Here is a 21,056-nt window from a genome sequence, read left to right on the forward strand (position 1 = left end):
CTTTATGTTAACAGGGAAACTGAATTTCAGCAAGGACATCTTTAGTCTCATAGCAAAACCAAACTGTTCAAGGACACAACCTATTACTAAACTTTCACTACATCCTATTACTAAACACAGTTAAAGCAGTGACTAAACAGTAAAAACTGTTTGCATTTGTTAAAATACTTCGCATACCCTTTTGTGCAATTGTGCATAAAGGAATGTTTTCATTAGACATTTATACTTGCTGTTTAAAATATTCTTTTATACATTAAATTTGCAAAGTTCTGCAATATTCCCTAAGCCTGCGTGTAAATGTGTTCTGCCCACCTGAAAATTCAAGCCCTTATGAAAACAACTGCATTCCTGTCAAGGATGTTTAAGTCAGTCAAAAGTTGCAGAGGAAAATGAGATCAAAGAAAAGAGTTACTTGTATGCAGCAGATCAGCCTTCAAAATTCGGCCTTATTTGTGCAGAATAAACTGTAACACTATTACCCAACCTTGGTTACATAAATGAATTTTAATTTCCAACACTTCTTCGAAGAAAAAGAATAAAACTAACCCAAACTACTCATTTGGGGCTTGTGTTGGGGTTTCTTTTTTGGAAATATGACAATTTTTCATTTTTACCTAGAGATAAACAGCGAGAAGCAGTTCTGATACTTTAATTATTTTGAGGTTTTTCTCTCCTACAACTTGAAATCATTGAATCACAGAATGGTTTGGGTTGGGAGGGACCTTAAAGCTCATCTCGTTCCACCCCCTACTATAGGCAGGGACACCTCCCACTGGACCAGGTTGCTCCAAGCCATGCCCAATTTGGTATTTAACCCTTCCAGGGAAATGTTTCTCTTCAAGGGTTGTGTTCAGAAATATGCACAGTGTGGAAACCACATATTTCAGAAATCATGTTTCACAGGGTCAGTCACAGATGAGCTATGAAAAAAAAACCAAAACAACCCAAACCCCAGGCCTGCAATCCCTCCTGTCCTTTTCTTTAGCAGAAATCCCTGCAGTCCCTTGCTAAGAGGAACTTATTTTGCCTCACTTTGCTGCCTGGCCAGGCCCAGGATACCAAGAGAACCCCCAGTGTGAGAACTGCTGGGGTTCCTGGGGGTGCAGGGGACACTGCTTAGAAACCACAGTGGTGGTTTTGCTGAATTATTAATGATGCTCCGACATGAGAACCGGGTTTTGAGGGTGTCACAAAGCATTTAATCAGCAAGTAAGAAGCTATTTTTAGTAAATATAATGAAAGAAAATTGACAACAATTCCAGCTCTTTTGCCAAACACCCACAGTGCTAAAGCTTTCAAGTTAAGACTTAAAAAGCGCTGGGGAAGACTTGACTCTGACAGATGTCTGAGAACACTCAGATACACAGGTAATGAAAACATATTTTAGAAAGAGCCAAACTCCTGATGTTAGAAAATACCCTACAGTGTTATCTCACAGGAGCTTTTCAGCAAGTAGGAACCGACCTTGAAATGAACTGGTGAAACACTGTTTCCTTTCATTTTTAAGTGTCTAAATATAATGTGGACAAGGCTCAAAAAAACAACTCAAATGGACACACAATCAAAGTGCTTAGCAAGGCCACTTCCCACTGGACACAGACCAAACTGATATCAGGTACTAATTATGATAAGATCAAATACCTTCTGACTCTGTGTAAGCAATTTCCCTTTCAAATCCCAGAGAAAGAGAGGAAAGGGATTTGAATACTTTCCCTTTAGTTGCTCACCCCATTAACTCTTCTTTTACTCAGCAAATCTGACTCCTCATGCACTTCACGTTGACAATAAGACACGTGAATTTCCTGGGAGGAATTATATAACTCTAAATTAAAATTGTTATAAACAGCTGAAGGATAAACAGACTACATGGTGTTACCTAAGCCAGCAAAGCACTTCCCCACAAATGTTCCTAGGAATTACTGCTTTAAATAAGTTAATAACCAATATCTAAGTGTCATGAGTGGAATAAAGTGCATATACAAGCAGTAGCAACTAGTAAGAAGTGTGCAGTAAGCAACCTTAATTAGAACAAAAGTTAATTAAATCTACCATGGAGGATCACAAAAATAACTCTATCTCCTCATGACCTCAGTGATGATATTGCTGTTTCCCAAAGTGTTCTGCCCCACCTAGCATGGCACAAAACAAATGTTCTTTCCATCTTGCTGTTATTGGAAGAGGAAAAAAAAGGTATTTTATTCCCTTTTTTTCATTCTCTGTTGCACATTGAACACTGCCTGTCCAGTGGGACTAGTACACACAGCCTCTGCCTCATCCAAATGGGCTTTGGGAATCAGAGCATGCTCTAAAAGCAAACAGCCTGTTATTTAGAATAGTGATTTAAAGTAATTAGAGTGAAATAGTTCTATCCTGATAGAGGCAAAGCTCATCTAAGTAAGTTCAGTCAATTAAGCTTCTTTCATCTCACCCACCTCAGTTCCTCCTGGATGTGAATGTGTCCATTCTCCCTTCCTCTGGACACTGTAAGAAGTCATTCTCTCACTCTTTGCCCCTTATCTATGCCAGACACCTAAATTTTAGTTGAAATATCCCTGATGTCATTCATGCACTGCCTTTAGTTCCATTTGACAGTAATGAGAGTGACCTGCTCGACAAACAGGACCAAACCTGCAGTGCTGGTTTTGCTCTTCCCTTTCCTCTGCCTCTCCATAAATGTATGAATTTTACATCTCTGTGCTGCAGTAAATCCTAAAGCAAAACTCCCCCGGTGCCCACTGTCCTTGCAAGCTCCAAAACACAGGAGATGATGCAGGGGAGGCTCCCAGGCTTTGCTGAGTGCCCGGAGAGCTCATCCTGCCACCAGCCAGGTGACTCAGGAGATGAGCCCACAGCCCTAAAGAAGCTTTTTGCAAAATCAGAGAGTGGAGACTCGAGGTAAAACACCTCCCCCAGAGTGTACAAAGGTCTGCATGGAGCCTCCTGCTCACAACAGGGGAATTAAGAATGCAAAACCTGTGCTGTGCTGACACTTACTGTGTTTGGTTTCTTGGGGGGGGGGTTTAATTTTCTTTTCTTCTCTTGGCATTATTATAAGAGACCCAAGTTGGATCCCTTGTGACTTTTTCTCTGCTACTTCTCTGGTTTGGAGTAAAGAATGTTAACAAGACAAATCTAGAAATCTAAATTAGTCTTCAATTCATTTCACAGAACATTCGTTCCCTCAAAAAACACCTGAACAAAGAAAAAAACAACCCAAAATTCCTATAAAGGCTGATAAAACTCCTCCTCCCCCAGTTGTTGATATAACATAAAATTAAGATATGAAAGCAAGATCAATAACTCATTTCCTCATGCATTTTTGAGAACAGCAACATAATCAAGGAGTATAAACAGTGCCAAGTCATTTTAGGTGTTTACAGAAGAGCTGTTAAATAGGATCTAAATAATGTAGTTTTTAATGCTGATTTTTTTTCTTTACATGGCATGAGGCTTAGAGCAACAAAACTTGCCTGGACCAACCTGTCCCACACAGTTCAGAGTCATTAGGATATCTACAGTCCCATAAAGGGATTTTATTGTCAGCACCTGAGGCTATAAAGGAACCACCAAATGAAGCCTCAAGCCCCAAAGGCTTTGAACATGGACAGATACTTCCCATCCCTACAGAATAAAATAATCCTATACTTGTGGCTACTGCAGATGTCAACAGCATTTTCTAGACCAGAGAAGCAGTTTTACATAGGAAAGGTTTGATGTGCTTCCATGTGCCAGGTGGTTTAGGACTAAACTGATACTTTTTCAGAGCAATCCTTGCTACATTAAAAATAATTGCAAATCTCAGCAGCAGCAACATAAGAATGTGCACTGAGTTAGATTTTACCCTGCAGGCCAAAGACTGGCTCAGACAGAAGAATAAGTGGGATGGAACTCTTGTAATTTATAAATGAACACATCCACCAGCAGATCTGAGGAGGGGTCAGTGATCCCTCTGCATGAACTTCAGTGTAGTGATGAAACGAGGCTTGAGCACCTGAGGCATCCCAGGAAATTATCAACTTCCTTAAGTATCCTCTGTCCTCTCCTTTTTTACATTATAAAACCTGTGGCATTGCAAACAAACAACACATGTGCACTTCTACGTGAATTGAAACCTACGTACCTTTGAGACTTAGTCCTTAGACCAGTCTCTCTGGGACTTCCAGAAAACCCAGTGTTACCACCATTTCTACAAAACTTAAACAATGATAGTGCAGGTGACTGTCAACAGAAGTCTTGCTCCAAAAAAAAAGTGTATTCACTTCATCATCTAATCCACCATCTAACTCAGAGTGTTTCTTTGAGAAGTTCAGCTCTAAAGGTAACATCCAAATAAATTAAGAAATGTAAATGAAGTGATTCCCCCCCAGTCCAGATTCCTTTCAGTAATAAGATTTTTAGCCATGATTTCCATGAAGTATGAAGAGGAGGAAATCCAGCAAAGAAAAATAAAATTTCACGAGGGAAGTTGGTCCCATGCTCATGGCTATTTTTTATATCATTTCTCCTACATACGCAGATGATTGTAAAAACTTCTACGTGTTTAAATATTGAGGAAACTTTTCCTCACCTGCCACTTCCCCAAATAAACAAACTGAACTAACTATGCTTAGAGCAGCCACGTGGTTTGTTTTGCATTCTCAGTCCAAATATCATTTTCTTTGCACTGTTACAGACTAGAGACATAGAAAGAATAAAGTCAGTACCTCAGAAGGTCCAGGAACAATTATTATGAGAGAAACTCTCTCATAGTCCATCCTGTACCTTATCTACTCACCTTCCCTTGTTGCCAAAAGATTTATTTCTAACTGATGCCCATAATAAGCAAGAAAACTCACACCTCAAAGAAGAACATTTCCTCCCTCTTCAAACAAGCAATATTTAAAGCTACTCTGAAGGAATCCATCTGTGAAAAGCTGTCCCAAGCCATCTGTCCAAAACCATTATCAATGATGGAGGTGCATAAAGGTCACTTTTCTTTCCTCTCCAGTATCACATGATATGAAAATGAAAATAAGATCATATGGTGGCAAAATCTACATGACATGAAACTTTGGTTGTTCTACTTGCAATCTGAACAGCAAGACAAGAGCAGCCCTGTGGCTGAACAGAGATCACACAACAATTTGAGTATCCCACCATCATTTATGATGCCACCAAACCAGATTATAGCTGTGGGTGAAGATGTACAACCTGCACAGTTTATGTCCACAACATAATCCTTCAGTGAATTCTAGAGTATAGAAGTTCTCACAGATTGCTTATTAACAACAAGATCTCATGGAGCAGAGAACTCCTGTTTCAGTGCCATCTGCATCTGCAGAGGGAATATACCTGAGTTTGGAGTAACCAATCATGATGAAACCCCAAATTATCCCTAGTATAGCAATACATTCCCTCAGGGATGTGAGCTCCAGCAAACACCATCAACCTCCTCCTGCAAATAGTGTGTGGCACCCAAAGATTTGGTCTTTATCATCAGATCTTTTAGCAACCCATAACGGTTCAGATATTTGATATTCTTGGCACCCCAATGAATTTGCTGACATATCAGTGGGGACATTCTCATCCTGTGCAATTGTACATGTAAGACTCACCTGACCTTTGACAGCTTGGCTTCTGTTGACTGTCAACATTAAGACCAACTATGTACTTCCACTTTACTATTAAATACAACTTCTTTTTCTTTCCATTGTAAGTAGACTTAAAACACAGGCAACAAGCTACCTAATGGATTATCAGCACACTATTTCAGATTAACCTCTTGGCATCCCCCAAACTGGAGTGACAGAACAGTCTTAAACTGCACTGCAAAGCTTTTTGTAAGACATGAAGCGATTCACTTTGCAAAAGCACGTGGAATGTGAGCTCTGCTCCTCCATCCCCATTTTACCTGTTCTGTACCATGCTCATGGCCATCCAGTCCGAAGGGTAAACGTTCTTCCCAATGAGATCTTTGAACATTATGAATGTTTCCATCAAGAAGTCCTGGAACGACAACATGCTGTCAGTCTGTGGCTGTGGAACACACAGTTTCTGCTCCACTTTGCTCCCAGTGAAGCCAAGAGGAGAGTTCCTGGTGACATCAGTAAGGCCAAGATTGGAACTGCAGTTGGAACAGGAGTCTCAGAAATGAAATGTCTCCAAATGAAAGCTAAAAGCCCCATTACCTTGGGATCTTAAGAAAACAAAAGCAGGGAGGAATTGAAGAAGAATTTGTAGTAAACAACTAAAAGTTTGTAGTAAAATTGTTGATTTTTTTTTAAATGAATTAAGAAAACAGTCTCACTAGACATAAAGAATAAATAGATTTGAAAAATACCAGATTTTTTTATTTAGTCCATTTAGTCCACATTCAGCATTCCAGTTATGGCACCACTCTGACTTCAAGAAAGAGGAGAAAGTGGTCAGTTCTTGACAAGTGCAAGTAGTGCCTCCACGGACAAACTGTCCAGGATTGGACTAATGGTGCAATCAAAACCTTTGCCAATACCCTGACTTACTTCAGAGTTATGTCAGGAGTGTAAAAAGACAGACATAAGACCATGGAAACCTTCCAGAACATAGTGACCCCTGGCACAAACTAGAATGTACCCCAAGTATCAATAAATTTTGCTGTAAACAACTGACATGAAAGAATAGAGAATTTACTGCATTTATCTTACAACATTATCTGGAGCAGGAGTAGACTCAACAGTGAAAATGAAAAGTGGAAATGAGTGAAGTGGGAGGAAGGGTTCAACTAGTTGAGGATTGATTTTGTTGGAGTCTTTTGTTGGTTTGGGTTTTTCCCTCCACAGAACAGTTTAACACAAGGATCCCATTACTTATTACATCACCACCTCGGTGCCAGGGTCAACAGGAGACATTTGTGTCCTTCCAACATTTACAAAGTTGTCCAATGTCACCATTAGAAGAGGGAGGGAACAAAATGACACAGAGACAGAAAATGTACAGCAACAGAGTTCATACTAGGAAGAATCAAACAAGATGCTCAAAAAAATACCACTGCTTTTTCACAGGAAATGAAATACTTAAAATCAGTACTCACCACTAGTTCTGAGCTTGTCTGAAAAGTTTCAATGTACACTGAATAATGCTGGTCACTCATCTGGTTTAGGATGGCTGTCATGCAGGCCACGAAATGACTCTGAAAGCAAACCAGACACAAATCAACACAAGTGGATCACTTACAGTGTTGGATTGTACTCTTTCTGAAGCTGCAGTACTCAAAATGACTGATAAATCCATTTATGTATGCAAAAATAAATAACATTTAAGCTTTTGCAAGCCCAAATGAAAGAAATATGCTAAGAACTTGAAAAAGATCATTCAAAAGCTGCCCTGCCACATGGAAACACACATTGTGACAAGAAAACTTTATATATAATAAAGTACAACTTTATATATATTGAAGTACAACTCAGTTATCACCTTAAGACTGCTAAAAAGCACATGAAGTTGTCTAGGAGTCTTCCCTTAGGAATTCATAGGAAGAAAACACGTTAGCATCAAAATTTTCTAATCATTCTAAAAGCACACAATATTGACAGGAAGAAATAGGGCAAGAAATGCCATTTTTTACATTCTGCAGGTGTTTAAGCAGCTATTACAGAACTCTCAGACTTCCATAGAATACTATGACCTTCATGACTCAGAACTTCTTTCAAACTTCCTTAAAAGGAAACATTTTATTTTTTCCAAGTCCTGAAGTCAAAATGCTGAAATCCATAACATGATTCGTAATCCTGTGTTTTCATGTAATTTCCTGAAAGCCATTTATCTCCCAACAATAACAGCAATGATTCGAAATTTTCCTTTCAGAGGGTGAAGAATCCTCCTTATTGATGCCTTTTAATTTGCTGAAGTTTTAAAAATGACCCTGATTTAAATGCTTTGACTTTGTTTTAACGAGATGACGAAGTTGAGCGTGTAAAATAACGTTCTAGATTTCCTTGAATCTTTTCTCCAGAGTGGGTCAGAACCGATCCCAGGGGCTCAGCAGCCCCTCTGAGCAGAATTTGATTTTCCCCTGGTGCTGCTCAGAGTCTGTGTTTGACTCTAATTCCCTTTATCCCTCTCTTACATCAGGGACACGTTACCAGGTCTCGGCTGCGCTGTCGCACCCAACCATTTTGTCCCCGCTCCAGAGGAGGGAATCGTTCCTTCCTCAGCTCCAGGCTGTGACCACTAGAGGTCTTGTTCTTCCCTCCATGAGCTGCTGCTCGGTTCGTGCTGCCCGTTTTTTTATTTATTTATTCCTACGTGAGCAGACCCAGCACACTTCTTGCATACAACCGGTGAAAATTACAACCTAAAGGACCTAATACACCTTCTTTTGGAGTAACAGGAATGCCAGTGAGAGCCTTGCCTACTTTTTTAAGGCTAAGAAGACACATTTTCTGCAGGTAGTCCAAAAGCTTTTCAGGTAAGAAATCGTGTGTTCTCGGGTACTGATGCTCTTCTAAAAAAGAAATGCTGGATTTCCTGCAGAAGTAGTTCACTTTTACAGTTCTGGAGCAGAGAAATCTTTTCCGTGATGTTCAGTGCATAGCTGAGAGGAATAACGAATTGCAAGGGATTCAGTGCTGAGACTGTGTGGGGGTTTTCTTCTCGTGCCTTGATTTTTAAAAAAAGATAACCAACAGAAGTTAGAGAATTGCCATGAAAAGCAGCTTGTATTTTTAGTAGTTAAGCGTTCACCACTGAATGCCTTTCTAGACTCAGGTTAAAAAAATCACTGCTAGAAATAAGTGGCATTTTTTCACGAGCATTGAATGGATGTATTATGTTGCTTAAAGGCATCCAGACTTTAAGAAGGTTATTTCCTTTGTCAAAACCAACTTCGAAAAATGTGTCTATATGTGTGATTATGGTACAGCATGAATGCCTATTCTTAGTGACTGGGTATGGTGATTAAAAAATTAACAGATTATAGCATGCCTTGAAAATAAGCAGAGACCACCTATGGCTGTGATCCCACCCAAGCTGTCAAATTCACCTCAGTGGGGCTGAATGATACATAAAAAAAAAAAGTGACAGTAAAGATGATTTGCTACGAAAACTTCTTCCATCATTTCCACATAACTGTAAAGCAGGAAAATACACAAAAACAGTTTGATCTGGAGGCTTTTTTCTCGCCAGCAATCTCAACTATCAGAAATCAGCTGCCAGCATCTTTATAGGTTAAATCTTGCCCCTCCCTCCTAATCCCCCCAACACGAGCAAGAAAGATTCGCTTCTCAGAGGCAGCCTCGGATCTCTGAAGTGCCCTCTCCCCTCCTCCCTCCCTCCCAGCATTGCCATTCTCACTGGCAGAACTTAAGGATAACAGAGGGTTCTTCACAGCTGTGATCAGATCTGCAAATATCTCTGGGTGTTCACCGAAATTCTCCTCTGTGGTTTAAGTGCCTCTTAGTGGAATGTGCAAAGAGCATGAACTGCTGGTAAATACAGTAAGTTCAGCCCAAGAACCAGCTCTCACACTTGGATCAGCTGCATGTTCACTGGACAGACAGAAGAAATTCAGAGTCACACCACAAACTAATGTTTGTGAGTTAAAAACTTATGAAGTCAAACACTGTACACAGGGATTGAATGGTGTAACAGAGATGGTGAAGTTCAGGTGGAATCCTAACAAGTCATTTCAGCTGTGCTTTGGCTTGTTAGGATTTATCCTGTGGATTACAGCAGAAAACGTTGATTAGAACTAGGTCAAATGTATAAAAAACAAATGCATCAAAATAAACACTTGACTGCTGAGGCAATGCAAAGAGAAGCAAGTCAGCACTGCTATGAAGAGATCTAATAAAATATGTTGAAAACATTCATTTCTATTTAAATACAAAAGAACCCATAACAGAAACAGCGCTGAATTCCATTTTTTTAAATAATAGATAGTTCTCTGACAGCCTTTCAAAAATCTGTAAAGAAATAAGGAAATCCACAGTATGAACTTCAGCCAGGAGTAAATAGGTAGTCAAGTGAAAGTGAGAGGGGAAAACAGCTCACGAGACATTGAAACTCTCTGTCCACTTAAAAAAAAAGATAATATTTAAATGAACTAAAATGCTGCCTTTAGTATAAACACTGCAAAGTGGTGGGTAAGGCAAAAGAAATTCTCTTTTGGTGGAGTGTATACCAAGTACAGCAAAAGGAATCACAGATTGACCCTGTAACACAAACAGGGCTCCCTGAGGTCAAGCAGGAAGAAGGTGGAGTCTCTTCCAGGGCTGTAAAAGTGCAGATCAGCTGTGGGTGCAACATTTTCAGGAAAAGAAACAGCTGAGGCACATCAGGGGGATGTGAGTAAGATGCCAAACTTCAACACCTAGCAACTAAAGCACACTCTGCAAAGGCACATGGTGACAGGTTGCCGTAGTAACTTCAAATAGAGGACAAGGATGAGGCAAAATGCACGAGAAAAACAACAGGAATAACGTGGAATGAAGCTGCATTTTTATTCCAATCTAATAGAAGCGTTTCAGTGGCTGCAGGGTGGGCAATCCTCGTGCTGGAAGTTCTGGAAGGACTTAGGAGGGTTTTTATTTCATGAGGGTACTTAAGTGACATTTACCCACTTTACCAATGCAGAGCCAGAGTGTGAATACAGAACCCCATGTACAGCATTAAAGAGGAGCCAAAATAAAACCATGAATAATTCCTAATAATCCAAAGACTTGAAGGCTGAGATGATGTAGTTATTTTTATATTCCCTCTTGAGCAGAATATTGGATGTTTTTCAAATGTTCATTTTGCTCTCACAACTGCTATAAGGTGAGAGGACTCTTTGCATAGCACCTCATAATCTACACTCACTAATGATGGTCTGTATTAATTAAAGCACAGTTTTCTGTAGTGGGCAAAGAAACTTATCCAAACAATCCAATGTTTTTGAGGTATTTGCAGCAATTATACTGCATAGATTGGATTTCATCCTGAACTCCTTTTCAGGTTAAGCCAGAAGTTTCAAAATTCATCATATGTTAGTGGTAGAAATTGTAAAAATTATACACATGAAAAGCATGACCAAGAATTTCCACGGGCCAAATAGTTTTCTCTTTTTTGCTTTGGTTTTTTTGTTCAGAAACAAGTTCAAAAATCTTTCTGGACAAAAAGTGATAAATATATAATCTTGAATGGAATTAAAGAAAAACTAAGCAATCAACTATTTCAATCTAATGTTAAAAATCATCAATATTCATATTGGACCACAAACACATTACTGGGAAGGTCTCAAAAAATCCTGTCTTCACAGAATGATTGAGTCATCACATCTGTTTAGTGTCATGGGCAACACAATTGCAAAAAAAGCGTGGCAGATGCTCAGTGATGCCACGAAGAACCACAGCAGCTTGAAGCCACAGTTGCTCAGAAAACCCCATTAAACCTGGAGAACTGTGGCACATGCAGAGGTTGAAACAAACATCTTGATCACATCGTGCAAACACTAAACAATGCAGGTCTGACAGGAAAAAAACAAGCAGAGTTTGAAGGGAATTGCTAATGTAGTAGTTCTGTTGCCTCTCCAGAAATAGATGTCTCTGCCAATGCCTGAGCTGGCCTAAAATGTACTTTTTCTGCAAAGGCACAAATACACAAACATTGGGACAGACTACTGGGCAACAACCTTGGGTGTTCCTCACGTGTGAAGTGGGAAACAGCTCCTCATCCCTCCAGACTTGGAGCTTGCCAATGAACACACCTCACCAACGATTAATTTAAAATAACATTCAGCTGCTCTGAGCGGGTCTGAGTTTTTAATTTCCCGTTTATACACTCCCGTAGTTCATTGGTTCAGTCTCCTTGTGTTCCACAGCTGAGTGAACGGGAGCTCATTCCACACCTCACTGACAGCTTTGGATTCCTGACTGAAAACCTGCTGGGCTGTTTTAGCTGGTTCTACCATTTCCTTTACATTCATATGATTTAGCTAAAAGGATGCTCAACTCTAAAACCAGCAGCCTACGAGGTAGAATAATGCAGAACAATTTGGTAACACAACAAGATAGTAACAGCAGCTGCTCTGTAGGATTTTAAGACATCTTACAACTTAGACAAGCAAGACAATTTCAATATTATTTCATTTAAGACTTTTCCACATGTAGATAAAAGCAATAGAATAATGGTTATGAGTATGGCATAAAAGAACCTTCATTTTCTTAGAATATATCCTTTACCATCTATTTTTGGTATATTTTTAACTTCACACTCATTTCCCAGCAATATTCCAAGAAAATCTATTTTTCATTCTCTGTACTGTTTTTGCTGCTGCTGAGTTTTGTTGTTTGGTTGGGTTTGTGCCATAAATCCACTCCAGAACTTCTACTCCCGTCTCTGGCTGGGATGAGCACTCTGTAATTGGTTTACCTTGTGCTCAGGTCTGTGTTCAGACACAGTTCTGTAATTTACTACTTCTCCCATAATATTAACTTGGTGCTCATCTTCAAGCTGCAGGTACCAATAAATGATGGACAGCATTATTCAGAATGAGGTCAGGAAGCAATCACCTGCCATGAGCAATCATTGCTTGGAAGCTGAACTGGCTTGTCCTGAGCACAGTTACCCAAAAATGAGCTGTTTTACCTCCTCTCTTACCCACTGCTGTCACACACCTGAGCTCAGTTACCCAAAAATGAGTTGTTTTACCTCCTCTCTTACCCACTGCTGCCACACTCCTGAGCTCAGCTCTGCTGGATCAGATGAAATCTTCCATCCTGCCCTTCAGGGATCTGTGCAGCTTCTTCCCTCCTCCTCTGCAATCCACTAATTGCTTCCCCATAATTACTTGAGCTACTTTCCAGACAGGTCCCATAGGCCAGGAGGAGCTTCCTGCCCTGGTACATGAGATATCCACTGGGAAATCCAAGAATCCTGGTGCTGTCAGGCTGCTTATTTCCAAAATTCCTTGTTCAAAGTGCTATTCCATTGCTCTGATGCCACTTAACTTGAGAGGGATACTCAAGTGACTTGTCCTGCCAGGTGTCCCTGTGCACTCATTCCCATGCTGGAGATAATGCAGTCAGTATTCCATGGAAACAGTGGAACTACACACACAAAATACAGGCAAATAATAAGATTAAAGGTACTATCCATGGTTTATTTACTGTAGCAAAGACTGACCAATCTCTTGCATTTAAAAGGACTGGAAGGAAGGGATGCAGTGGCTGGGAAGAAGGAGTTCCCTGCCTGGAGGGACAAGATTTAAGAGCAGGAAATAACCCAGACTGCACAGCAAAACACATCAGCTGCAAGGGGCACCAGCACCGGGTCAAAAAGTGTAGAACTGGGCAATTTAAACTCATGGAAGTGCAGTAAACATCTTTTATTTCTAAGCCATATATTTTAAATTTACACGTATTGTGAAGATGAATGTCTTGGGTGATGATTCACTTCCTTAAAACTAAACAGAGCCACCTCCTGTATTCCCAGAACTGAGCCATTCTATTTGATTTTGCTCTTTTTTCAGCTGCACTCACTGAAGACAGAAAAATTAAATTGAATTTCAACTACGTGATCAGAGATGAGACTGATATAATATATTTGTGAATGGTTAAAAAAAAGCTTTATCACAATAGTTCTGCTTAAAACTGCCCAAAGTCATAACATTCCTCTTACTTTTAAATTGATCTTACAAAGAAAATGAGGCCCAATAAAAATCATTTTCAAACAACTCACATCCATTACACTAACAAATCTGCCCACTGTGTTTGTTTAGGATTGATTAACAGCAAGTAGAGACTGTCAGAACAGCTTTATTTTGCATCTGAATTATTTTTCGTATTTAAATTACATCCAATTGGGGTTTATATTGGGCTTTTAGTTCCTGTGTAACAGTGAGCTCCACTCTTAAGCTTGATAAAAACCTTGGAATCTGGCTAGTGGGGTAAGGGGCTAGAAAACAAACTTCATAGCAAAAAAAAATTCTTCTAAAATAGTGAGCTTTTCATATTGAATTTTGGGTAAGTTGTTTAGTGGAAAGCATAGGGAATACTCAGTGAAAGAATACTCCATGGAAATACATGTATAAACACGAAGGGATAAAAATCCAATAATTACTGAATGTCCTGCTGGTGGATATTCCACAAACCACTACCAGATGTGCCTCCTCCTTGGGTGTGGATCTCTTTAAGGAGCCACTTAAGTAAGATGTCCCAGTTGATTCAGTCTCATTTTAAATGTAACAGAAACAAATCATCTTGAAATTATAATAACACAGAGAGAAACTTCCCAAATATCATTGTCTGCACCAGTAATTTGTGCACATGCTAAACTCTTTTAGGGAGATTCTGTCATACTGACACATTATCCTGGGCTCTGGCAGAAGAAATGCTCCTTTAATAACTCTGTGCACCAGCCCAATGAGAGCTGGATTTATTCTGTGCTTACAGGAAAATAGAATGAAGATGGGAGGTGACATTTCTTTGAGTACCTAAATCAGGGATTATTTTAGCGCTTGGTTTTTCTTCCTTTCTTTTTTTTTCTTTTAAATGAGAAACAGAGAAACCAGTCAAAAGCCTGTGAAAAGTAAGGTCATTAGTAGAGGAGATGAACAACCTCCTAAATACACAGTTAAGGATTCATATATCACCATATATACACACAAAACACTCTGGTAGAAGCACAGGAGAGAAAACAAGTAACAGTCACAGCTCAAGTTAATAAAGAAAACTGCAAGAATTTGAACAGGACCTTGTTTTTCTTAATGCAAATGCTACACTTACCAAATACTTGGAATTAATTTTTAAATAAATTACTGCTTTTGACTGCAGTGTTTGGGGAACTGGCTTCATTTGTACGTGCTCAACAGTTTTAAAGTTGTACCTACCTGGGGAGCTGCTAAATTGGACTCTGGGGCAGCTCCCTGGAGCTGGGACAGCAGTTTTGCCAGTGAAGAGAAAGGCACATGGAATTCCAGGGGGCCCTGACTCCTGTTCCATCAGGAGTGTGACTGGCCCTTGGCTGCTCCATGACTGCAATCCAGGAGCCTCCAAACCCTAAAAACTGCAAAAGGACAGAACAACCAGGACTCCTGTTCCTGGTTGTTCTCAAAACCCATCCCATGTCTCACAGGGGACACCTCTGCTCCCCTGGCATTAAACCCTTCTGACAGCAAAGGATGTCCTTATTCTGAAATTCAACTCACCTCCCCTAGGAAAACCCCAAACATAAATCCTCCTCAGAATAATTAGTTATCATCCCAACAGACCTTCCCAAACACAGGCTGGGTTTCAAACAGTTTCCAGCAATTTTGCAAACACAGTCACGAAAATATGATGCAGTGCCATGTCATCTGACCATCTGAACTCCTTCAGAGGATGACAACTATATGCCAAAAAGACACTTCTTTGTGTTGTTTTACTGCCAAAATATTCAGGGCTACTTGCAGAGATTTATTTTTCCTAATCACTAAACTAGGATTCGATCCAAACAGATTGCCTTGCTAACAAACCAGGATGCTAACACCTTCTCCTGAACAGAACAAAGAAAATAATGAGTGTAAACACATGTTAGTGAAGTGCTTTCCTAGCAGAAAACAAACAAAAGCAGGATCACACCCATATATGAGCAGACTTATGAGTCAGAGGGCCAGAGAAAGGGTATATACAGAAAATACAATTTGTTATGTCTCTGATATTTAGTGTATGCATTTCCTAAACTTATAAGCCTCTTATTTTTATGATTAGTCACTGCAATACAGAATGTGTGGGAGCATCAGTATATATCTAACTACACATATAGGTTATGATTAGAACTATCACGACCTACACCTCAACTATATTTTGCATATTAATAGTATTGGATTTAATAGCAGTTTCAGGGCTGTGCTACTGAAGCCCTTCATAAAAGCTTATTAGATCATGGTTGGTAGAATCATCTTTATTATACCCCTCCTCTGAAGTGATACCTGTTTATTAAGAAAGTAATTTTTTGCCTTTTTAATTCTGTAGAACTGAAGGACTGAACGAGCATTTGGTAGATGTTGTTATCATCACATATTCAAAAGAATTTTTAATATATTTTAACATATATTTTTAATTATATCTTGTGACATAATAAACAAATTCTTTTCCCACGTAAGTCAGCACAAACCCATTAAGCTGAATGTTACATTTCAGCTTCCTAAACCTGGATCTCACGATTTATTTTTGTGGTTCCTGGTCAAAGACTCTCCAAACTATTGGCTGCAACATTACAATATTAAGGCAAGAGTCTGGAAAGCTGGAGGGACTAGAATCAAATTTCCCATTTGGATCATTATCAGTTTTCAAGGCATGTTTATTAAGAAGGAAAAGAAAGAGGAACTAGTCCTGCTCAGTTTTTATTTTAAAGGATGCTACAAAGATTTTTTTTTATCTTAAACCAGGACTTCCTGGACTGCAGGGCATAATGCCAGGAATCCAATAATGTAGACTATTTTTTCTTAAATATCTTCCCTAAAATAAAGATGTCTTCCCCACAGAATTTCTTATATTTAAAAAAGATGTTGCAAAAAGAGCATTTACTACTATACCAAGGCCATTTATCTTGTTTTTTAAAATGGCACTGTAGTCACATAAGTTAACAGTGTCTTTTATTTAATCTCTCTTTGGTACAACATCTTGACCTCACAGCTTGTAAAATACAACAAACATTAAAATATTTAAGTAATTTTTTGCAAATAGTTCTGAATCCCTTATTAAAAAAAAAGTCAAAAAAGTTTACAGTCAAACAAGAGAAGAAATAACACTGCACATATGTTGATGCCAAATGAAGAAGGCAAGAGGGAAGGAGGAAAATTGAAATACAGCAACAGTAGTTCCTTATCCCTTCCAGATTATCATAAAATCTAAATGACAGTGCTGCAATTCCAGGGTTCCAGGACATTAGGTCGGCCTTAGCAGGTTGCAGAGCTCAAGGCACAGATGCTCTGGAAGAACAGAGCATTCAGGCATGAAAACAGGAAACCAAGAACGTGCTCACCAGGATTTTGGAGGAGAGAAAAAAAAAAAAGAACTTGCACTCTGTTATGTTCCAGAAGACACTCTTCAGGATTTCAAAGCAGTGTGTAGGGAGGAGGCTTTTTGGTGGCAAAGCAACTGAAGAAAATAACTGTACAGGGTATGGACAGTGGGCAGAGTGGGTTACCCTGGGCACTGCCAGCAGCTGAGAAAACCCAAATATAACTCCTGCTCAAATGCATTTATCCTCTGCTGGCTCCAGTCCTTCACCAGGAGTGATCCCCTGGCAAAGGTTTGGGCACATCAGCATTTCAGGCTAAAGGAGGAAACAATGTGGGGATGTCCCGGGGACATGCAAAGTGCATGAAATAAGCCTTGTTAGTCTGCTAGCAGAAATCTTAATCATTGCAGCAGAAATCACTGGGGTTTTCTGGAAGCTGTTCCCAAAACAGGTAATACCAGGAACACAAACGTCTCTATCAATGTCTGAAATTTTATTTTTTTTTTTTAAAAAAGGGAAAGGATGTTCCCACTGAACTGGGTCAACTCCTGTTACACAAGGATGCACACCCCCTCAGGCTACCAGTCAGGTAGCCTTATATTCCTGCCTCATGAGTCTTTCTGTGAATTTAGGGGAATAACAAAGCAATCTTGACAGATTACACCCAGCAACATTTCTGTGGGTTCTACCAATATTTTGAAGTGTGTTGTTTTGTTTCTTTTTTTTTTAATTTGACTGGACAAAAAACCAAAAACAAAGAAAATAAAGAAAAACTGAAAACACACCTAATTTTATTTTGTTAACACACTGATAATCCTCACCCAAGCTTCTCTAACAGATGTTTGGTTGCCTGGCTTGCTCAGCTTTGTGGCAAGGTACTCATTTGTTTTCTTGTTTAACTTTGTCTGGAAAACATTGGGGAAATACACTTACAGTTGAGTCTGGAATGAGACACCAACCACACCTTCCTGCTTCATGTTTGATCTGCCTTCTAAATGACACAAGACCACGTTTCAGTATTTTCCTTAAACCACACTGCTGCTTACCCAAATTAAACCTGAAGCTACTCCCAAGGAGACCTTTTACAATGAAATTATTCTTTAAAATAAAAAACAGTGCAATCTTCTGAAAATAACCTCGTTGCAGAGCCACTGGGGCAACACACTGCTCATATGGCATAATGAAGGAGGGAAGGAACTTCTATAAAATTGCTGATATTACACTAACAGGCCCCAGGAGAACATTCCAGGGATACAAAAAAGAAGAAAGGTCATCTTTGTTCCTGAGACACTGGAGCAGGGCAGGCCATATTCAAATTATGCAACTACTTTAGAGATTCCTCTTCTTTTCTCCAACTCGCTAGAGATGATAAAAATCACATAAAAGGCTTAATTACTCAGGCCATTCTGCATTATTGTGCTTAGAAGAGGATCAGAAAGCACAGGGAAAGTGATTTTAAGGGAATATGTATCTGCTTTTGTGATGAACTTACATATTACTTTCTGAGGATTTCACACATTTCACAATGTATGAGGAACTAAAGTTTCTATTAATTTGTAGAGAATGCTGCATATGTTTTATCTTCCTGTCTCCCTGTGGAAAAACAATTTCAGAACACCAAATTATCTTGAAGATACTTATTTCCATGCAATTTTTCAGTCAGGCTTATTGCAGTTCCCATATAGAACTCCTGGGCTTCTCCAAAGTGCCAAGCTGAGTAAAGACTGAAAAACAAATACCCCGACACTGAGTGACGAGCAAGTGCCACACAGCTCAGGACACTGCAGATTTATCAGACACATCTACCAACTACTAACTTCTCTGACTCTCTAAACATAATTTGGTAAGCTAAAAATAAAATTTGAATTTATACGAGACATAAAATCAGGTATGAGATGCAAAATCAGGTATGAGACGCAGGCATTGAGAAACACGAGAAAAGGCAAAGGAACAAGCAGGCTTTTGCTTTGCCCTTGACATCACTGGGACATGTGTTTGTGTTGTTCATTTGTTCAGCAAGGTTCAGAGCCCTTGGTGTGCCCACAGATGTTCATCTTGCCTCTGGTGACTCCATCATTAAAGATCATTAAAGGGTCACCTCCCACCCTCTGTGGGGTCATCTCAGAAACTCAACCAGGTTAAGCATCACCTCTCCCAGGAAGACAGGGAAATGTTTACACCCCTGTGATTTATGGCTTTTTAAACCTTTGCTTTTTGGACACACTTCAGGACAGACTGGGTACAAGATCCATCTGACTCTAAAGGCACCCAGCAGGAGATATGTTTAATTATATGATACTTTAGTATGTTGTAAGATGGTTCTCTGCTCATTCTCAATACATATTAGGGTATCATCATCTCACTTTTCCTGCCATTGTAATGAATTACTTTTAAATATGATATTAAATTTGTTATCTCACCACATGCACTATTTTATCCCCTAAGGTAGAGTTGCACAGAATTCCATCCTCTGTTTCCATGTGCAGTGATTGCCAAAGACCCCCAGCCCTTAACTTGGGAGTGTTGTGACATCTCCAATAATAACCTCTAACTGCTGAGTCTCCACTTCCTTACACTAAGAATTTATGTATTCAAGAAGTTATTCACATTAATATTTCTTTGATATTAAGAAATAGGGAATATTATCAAGATTAAGAGCTGAATATACCAAAGCAATTAGTTACAAGGCTGACAGAACAACTGGAAAGTCACCCTTCTTGTTTTGGGGTTTTTACCATGTCACTCTAAGCCCTTCAGACATCAGGGGCATTTGGGTTTCAGACAAGAGTTCAGTCCCTGTGTAACTCACACTCTTCCCAACTTACTTCATGAAAAAATAGACAAGATCTGGATAAAGAAGAAACACGTATTTTCTTTCTAAATACCAATAAAGAAGTTTGGCATTTTTTGAACACTCTCTGTTCCTACATTCCTCAGTGCCTGTCAGTACTGAGACAATTTTAACTTTCATAACCTGTCCCAAGCCAGCAGTAACCACCAAGAAAAGGATAAAAATATTAATAATGTAAAATAATGCTACATATGATAATAATTTTATAACTTAGAAAGTGTGAAGAACAAATTAGCCAGTGGTTTGTCTTACCCCAGTGGGGCAAGATTTGACTGATTTTTCATTCCATTGCTCTGAAGAAAAAAACCAGTATCTAGCCATGAATACATTAATAATCTAATAATGCTACACACAATAATAATGCTGTAACTTAGACAGGGTATCTCTGTCAAAGCATGAGCTGCAGAGGAGCTTTCTTTTGATGCCTGGGGCTCCCAGCGTGGGGAGTGGTGCAAAGTTTGGAGAGCAATTGTAAGGCTACATTATTTTTCAGGCTATAAATAATTAACTGAAGTGGGCTCCTTCCACATCCTCTCCTCACAGACAGCAAAGCTTTTCAAAAGCAGTTCTTCTCCCCCTTTAGAAAAGGTAGTAGGCACTCAGTAATGATGCTACAATTCATTTTTAAAGGCACCTGCTCTGCATGGTAATAATCTGTGCACCTCACAAACAGCATTAAACTGCAGAGCATTAAAATACACAGGACAGAAGTGGTGTATAAAATGACAGAATAAAGTCACAGAGAATTATGGATAAGTTGGTGAGCCAGACTGAAAACATGACTGAAAAAAATGACTTTCATAATGCTCATAAAAGAGACTAAACCTGCAGCTGTTCTCATGGGTTTAAAGAGAAGTATTGCAGACACAAGCACAGCTAAATACACCTGTGTTGTCCCTTCCCATTATTTATTTGCAACATGAAGCAACATTAAATAGACAATCAGGATGCTGAGGCTTGTGTTTTTACCAAATACTTGTAAGTCTTATAAATCTGAACTTTGAGTTTCCTTAATTCCTCCACTATGGACAATATGAAATAGAACTAAAATTTTCAACTGCAAAGTCAAAGGAAGGGAACAAACACACCAAAAGGCTTCTTGATTGTGTAATTCTCATCTATTTAATTATAATGCCCCAAAATACCTGTCAATGAACTCTCCAGCATCACCAAGCTGGTATATTTTGATATAAAATTACTTATAGCAGGAAGTTTTAATAAGCAGAGGTTTCTCTCCCCCTCCACTTCGCACCAGTCCCTCTCCAGA

At 39.3% G+C, this 21,056-nt stretch overlaps 2 protein-coding genes across 4 annotated transcripts in view; one reads left to right on the forward strand and one right to left on the reverse strand.

The window, feature by feature from the left end:
• The window catches only part of DOCK2 (dedicator of cytokinesis 2), a 164,648-nt gene that overhangs the window by 54,276 nt on the left and 89,316 nt on the right, over positions 1-21,056 (reverse strand). The window contains exons 28-29 of the mRNA XM_032703120.1: positions 7,049-7,147; positions 5,891-5,985 (exon numbers count right to left, since the gene is read on the reverse strand). Coding sequence (XP_032559011.1) covers positions 5,891-5,985; positions 7,049-7,147 — 194 coding nt within the window. The remainder of the gene's footprint in view (positions 1-5,890; positions 5,986-7,048; positions 7,148-21,056) is intronic.
• INSYN2B (inhibitory synaptic factor family member 2B) overlaps positions 8,143-21,056 on the forward strand; it is a 30,243-nt gene continuing 17,329 nt past the window's right edge. For 2 of the 3 annotated variants that reach the window (XM_032703121.1, XM_032703123.1), the window contains exon 1: positions 8,143-8,425. The gene's annotated coding sequence lies outside the window, so the exon portion shown is untranslated. The remainder of the gene's footprint in view (positions 8,426-21,056) is intronic. The other variant, XM_032703122.1, reaches the window with a different exon arrangement.

Source organism: Chiroxiphia lanceolata, chromosome 15, assembly GCF_009829145.1.
Source record: "Chiroxiphia lanceolata isolate bChiLan1 chromosome 15, bChiLan1.pri, whole genome shotgun sequence".
Classification (NCBI taxonomy): Eukaryota; Metazoa; Chordata; class Aves; order Passeriformes; family Pipridae; genus Chiroxiphia; species Chiroxiphia lanceolata.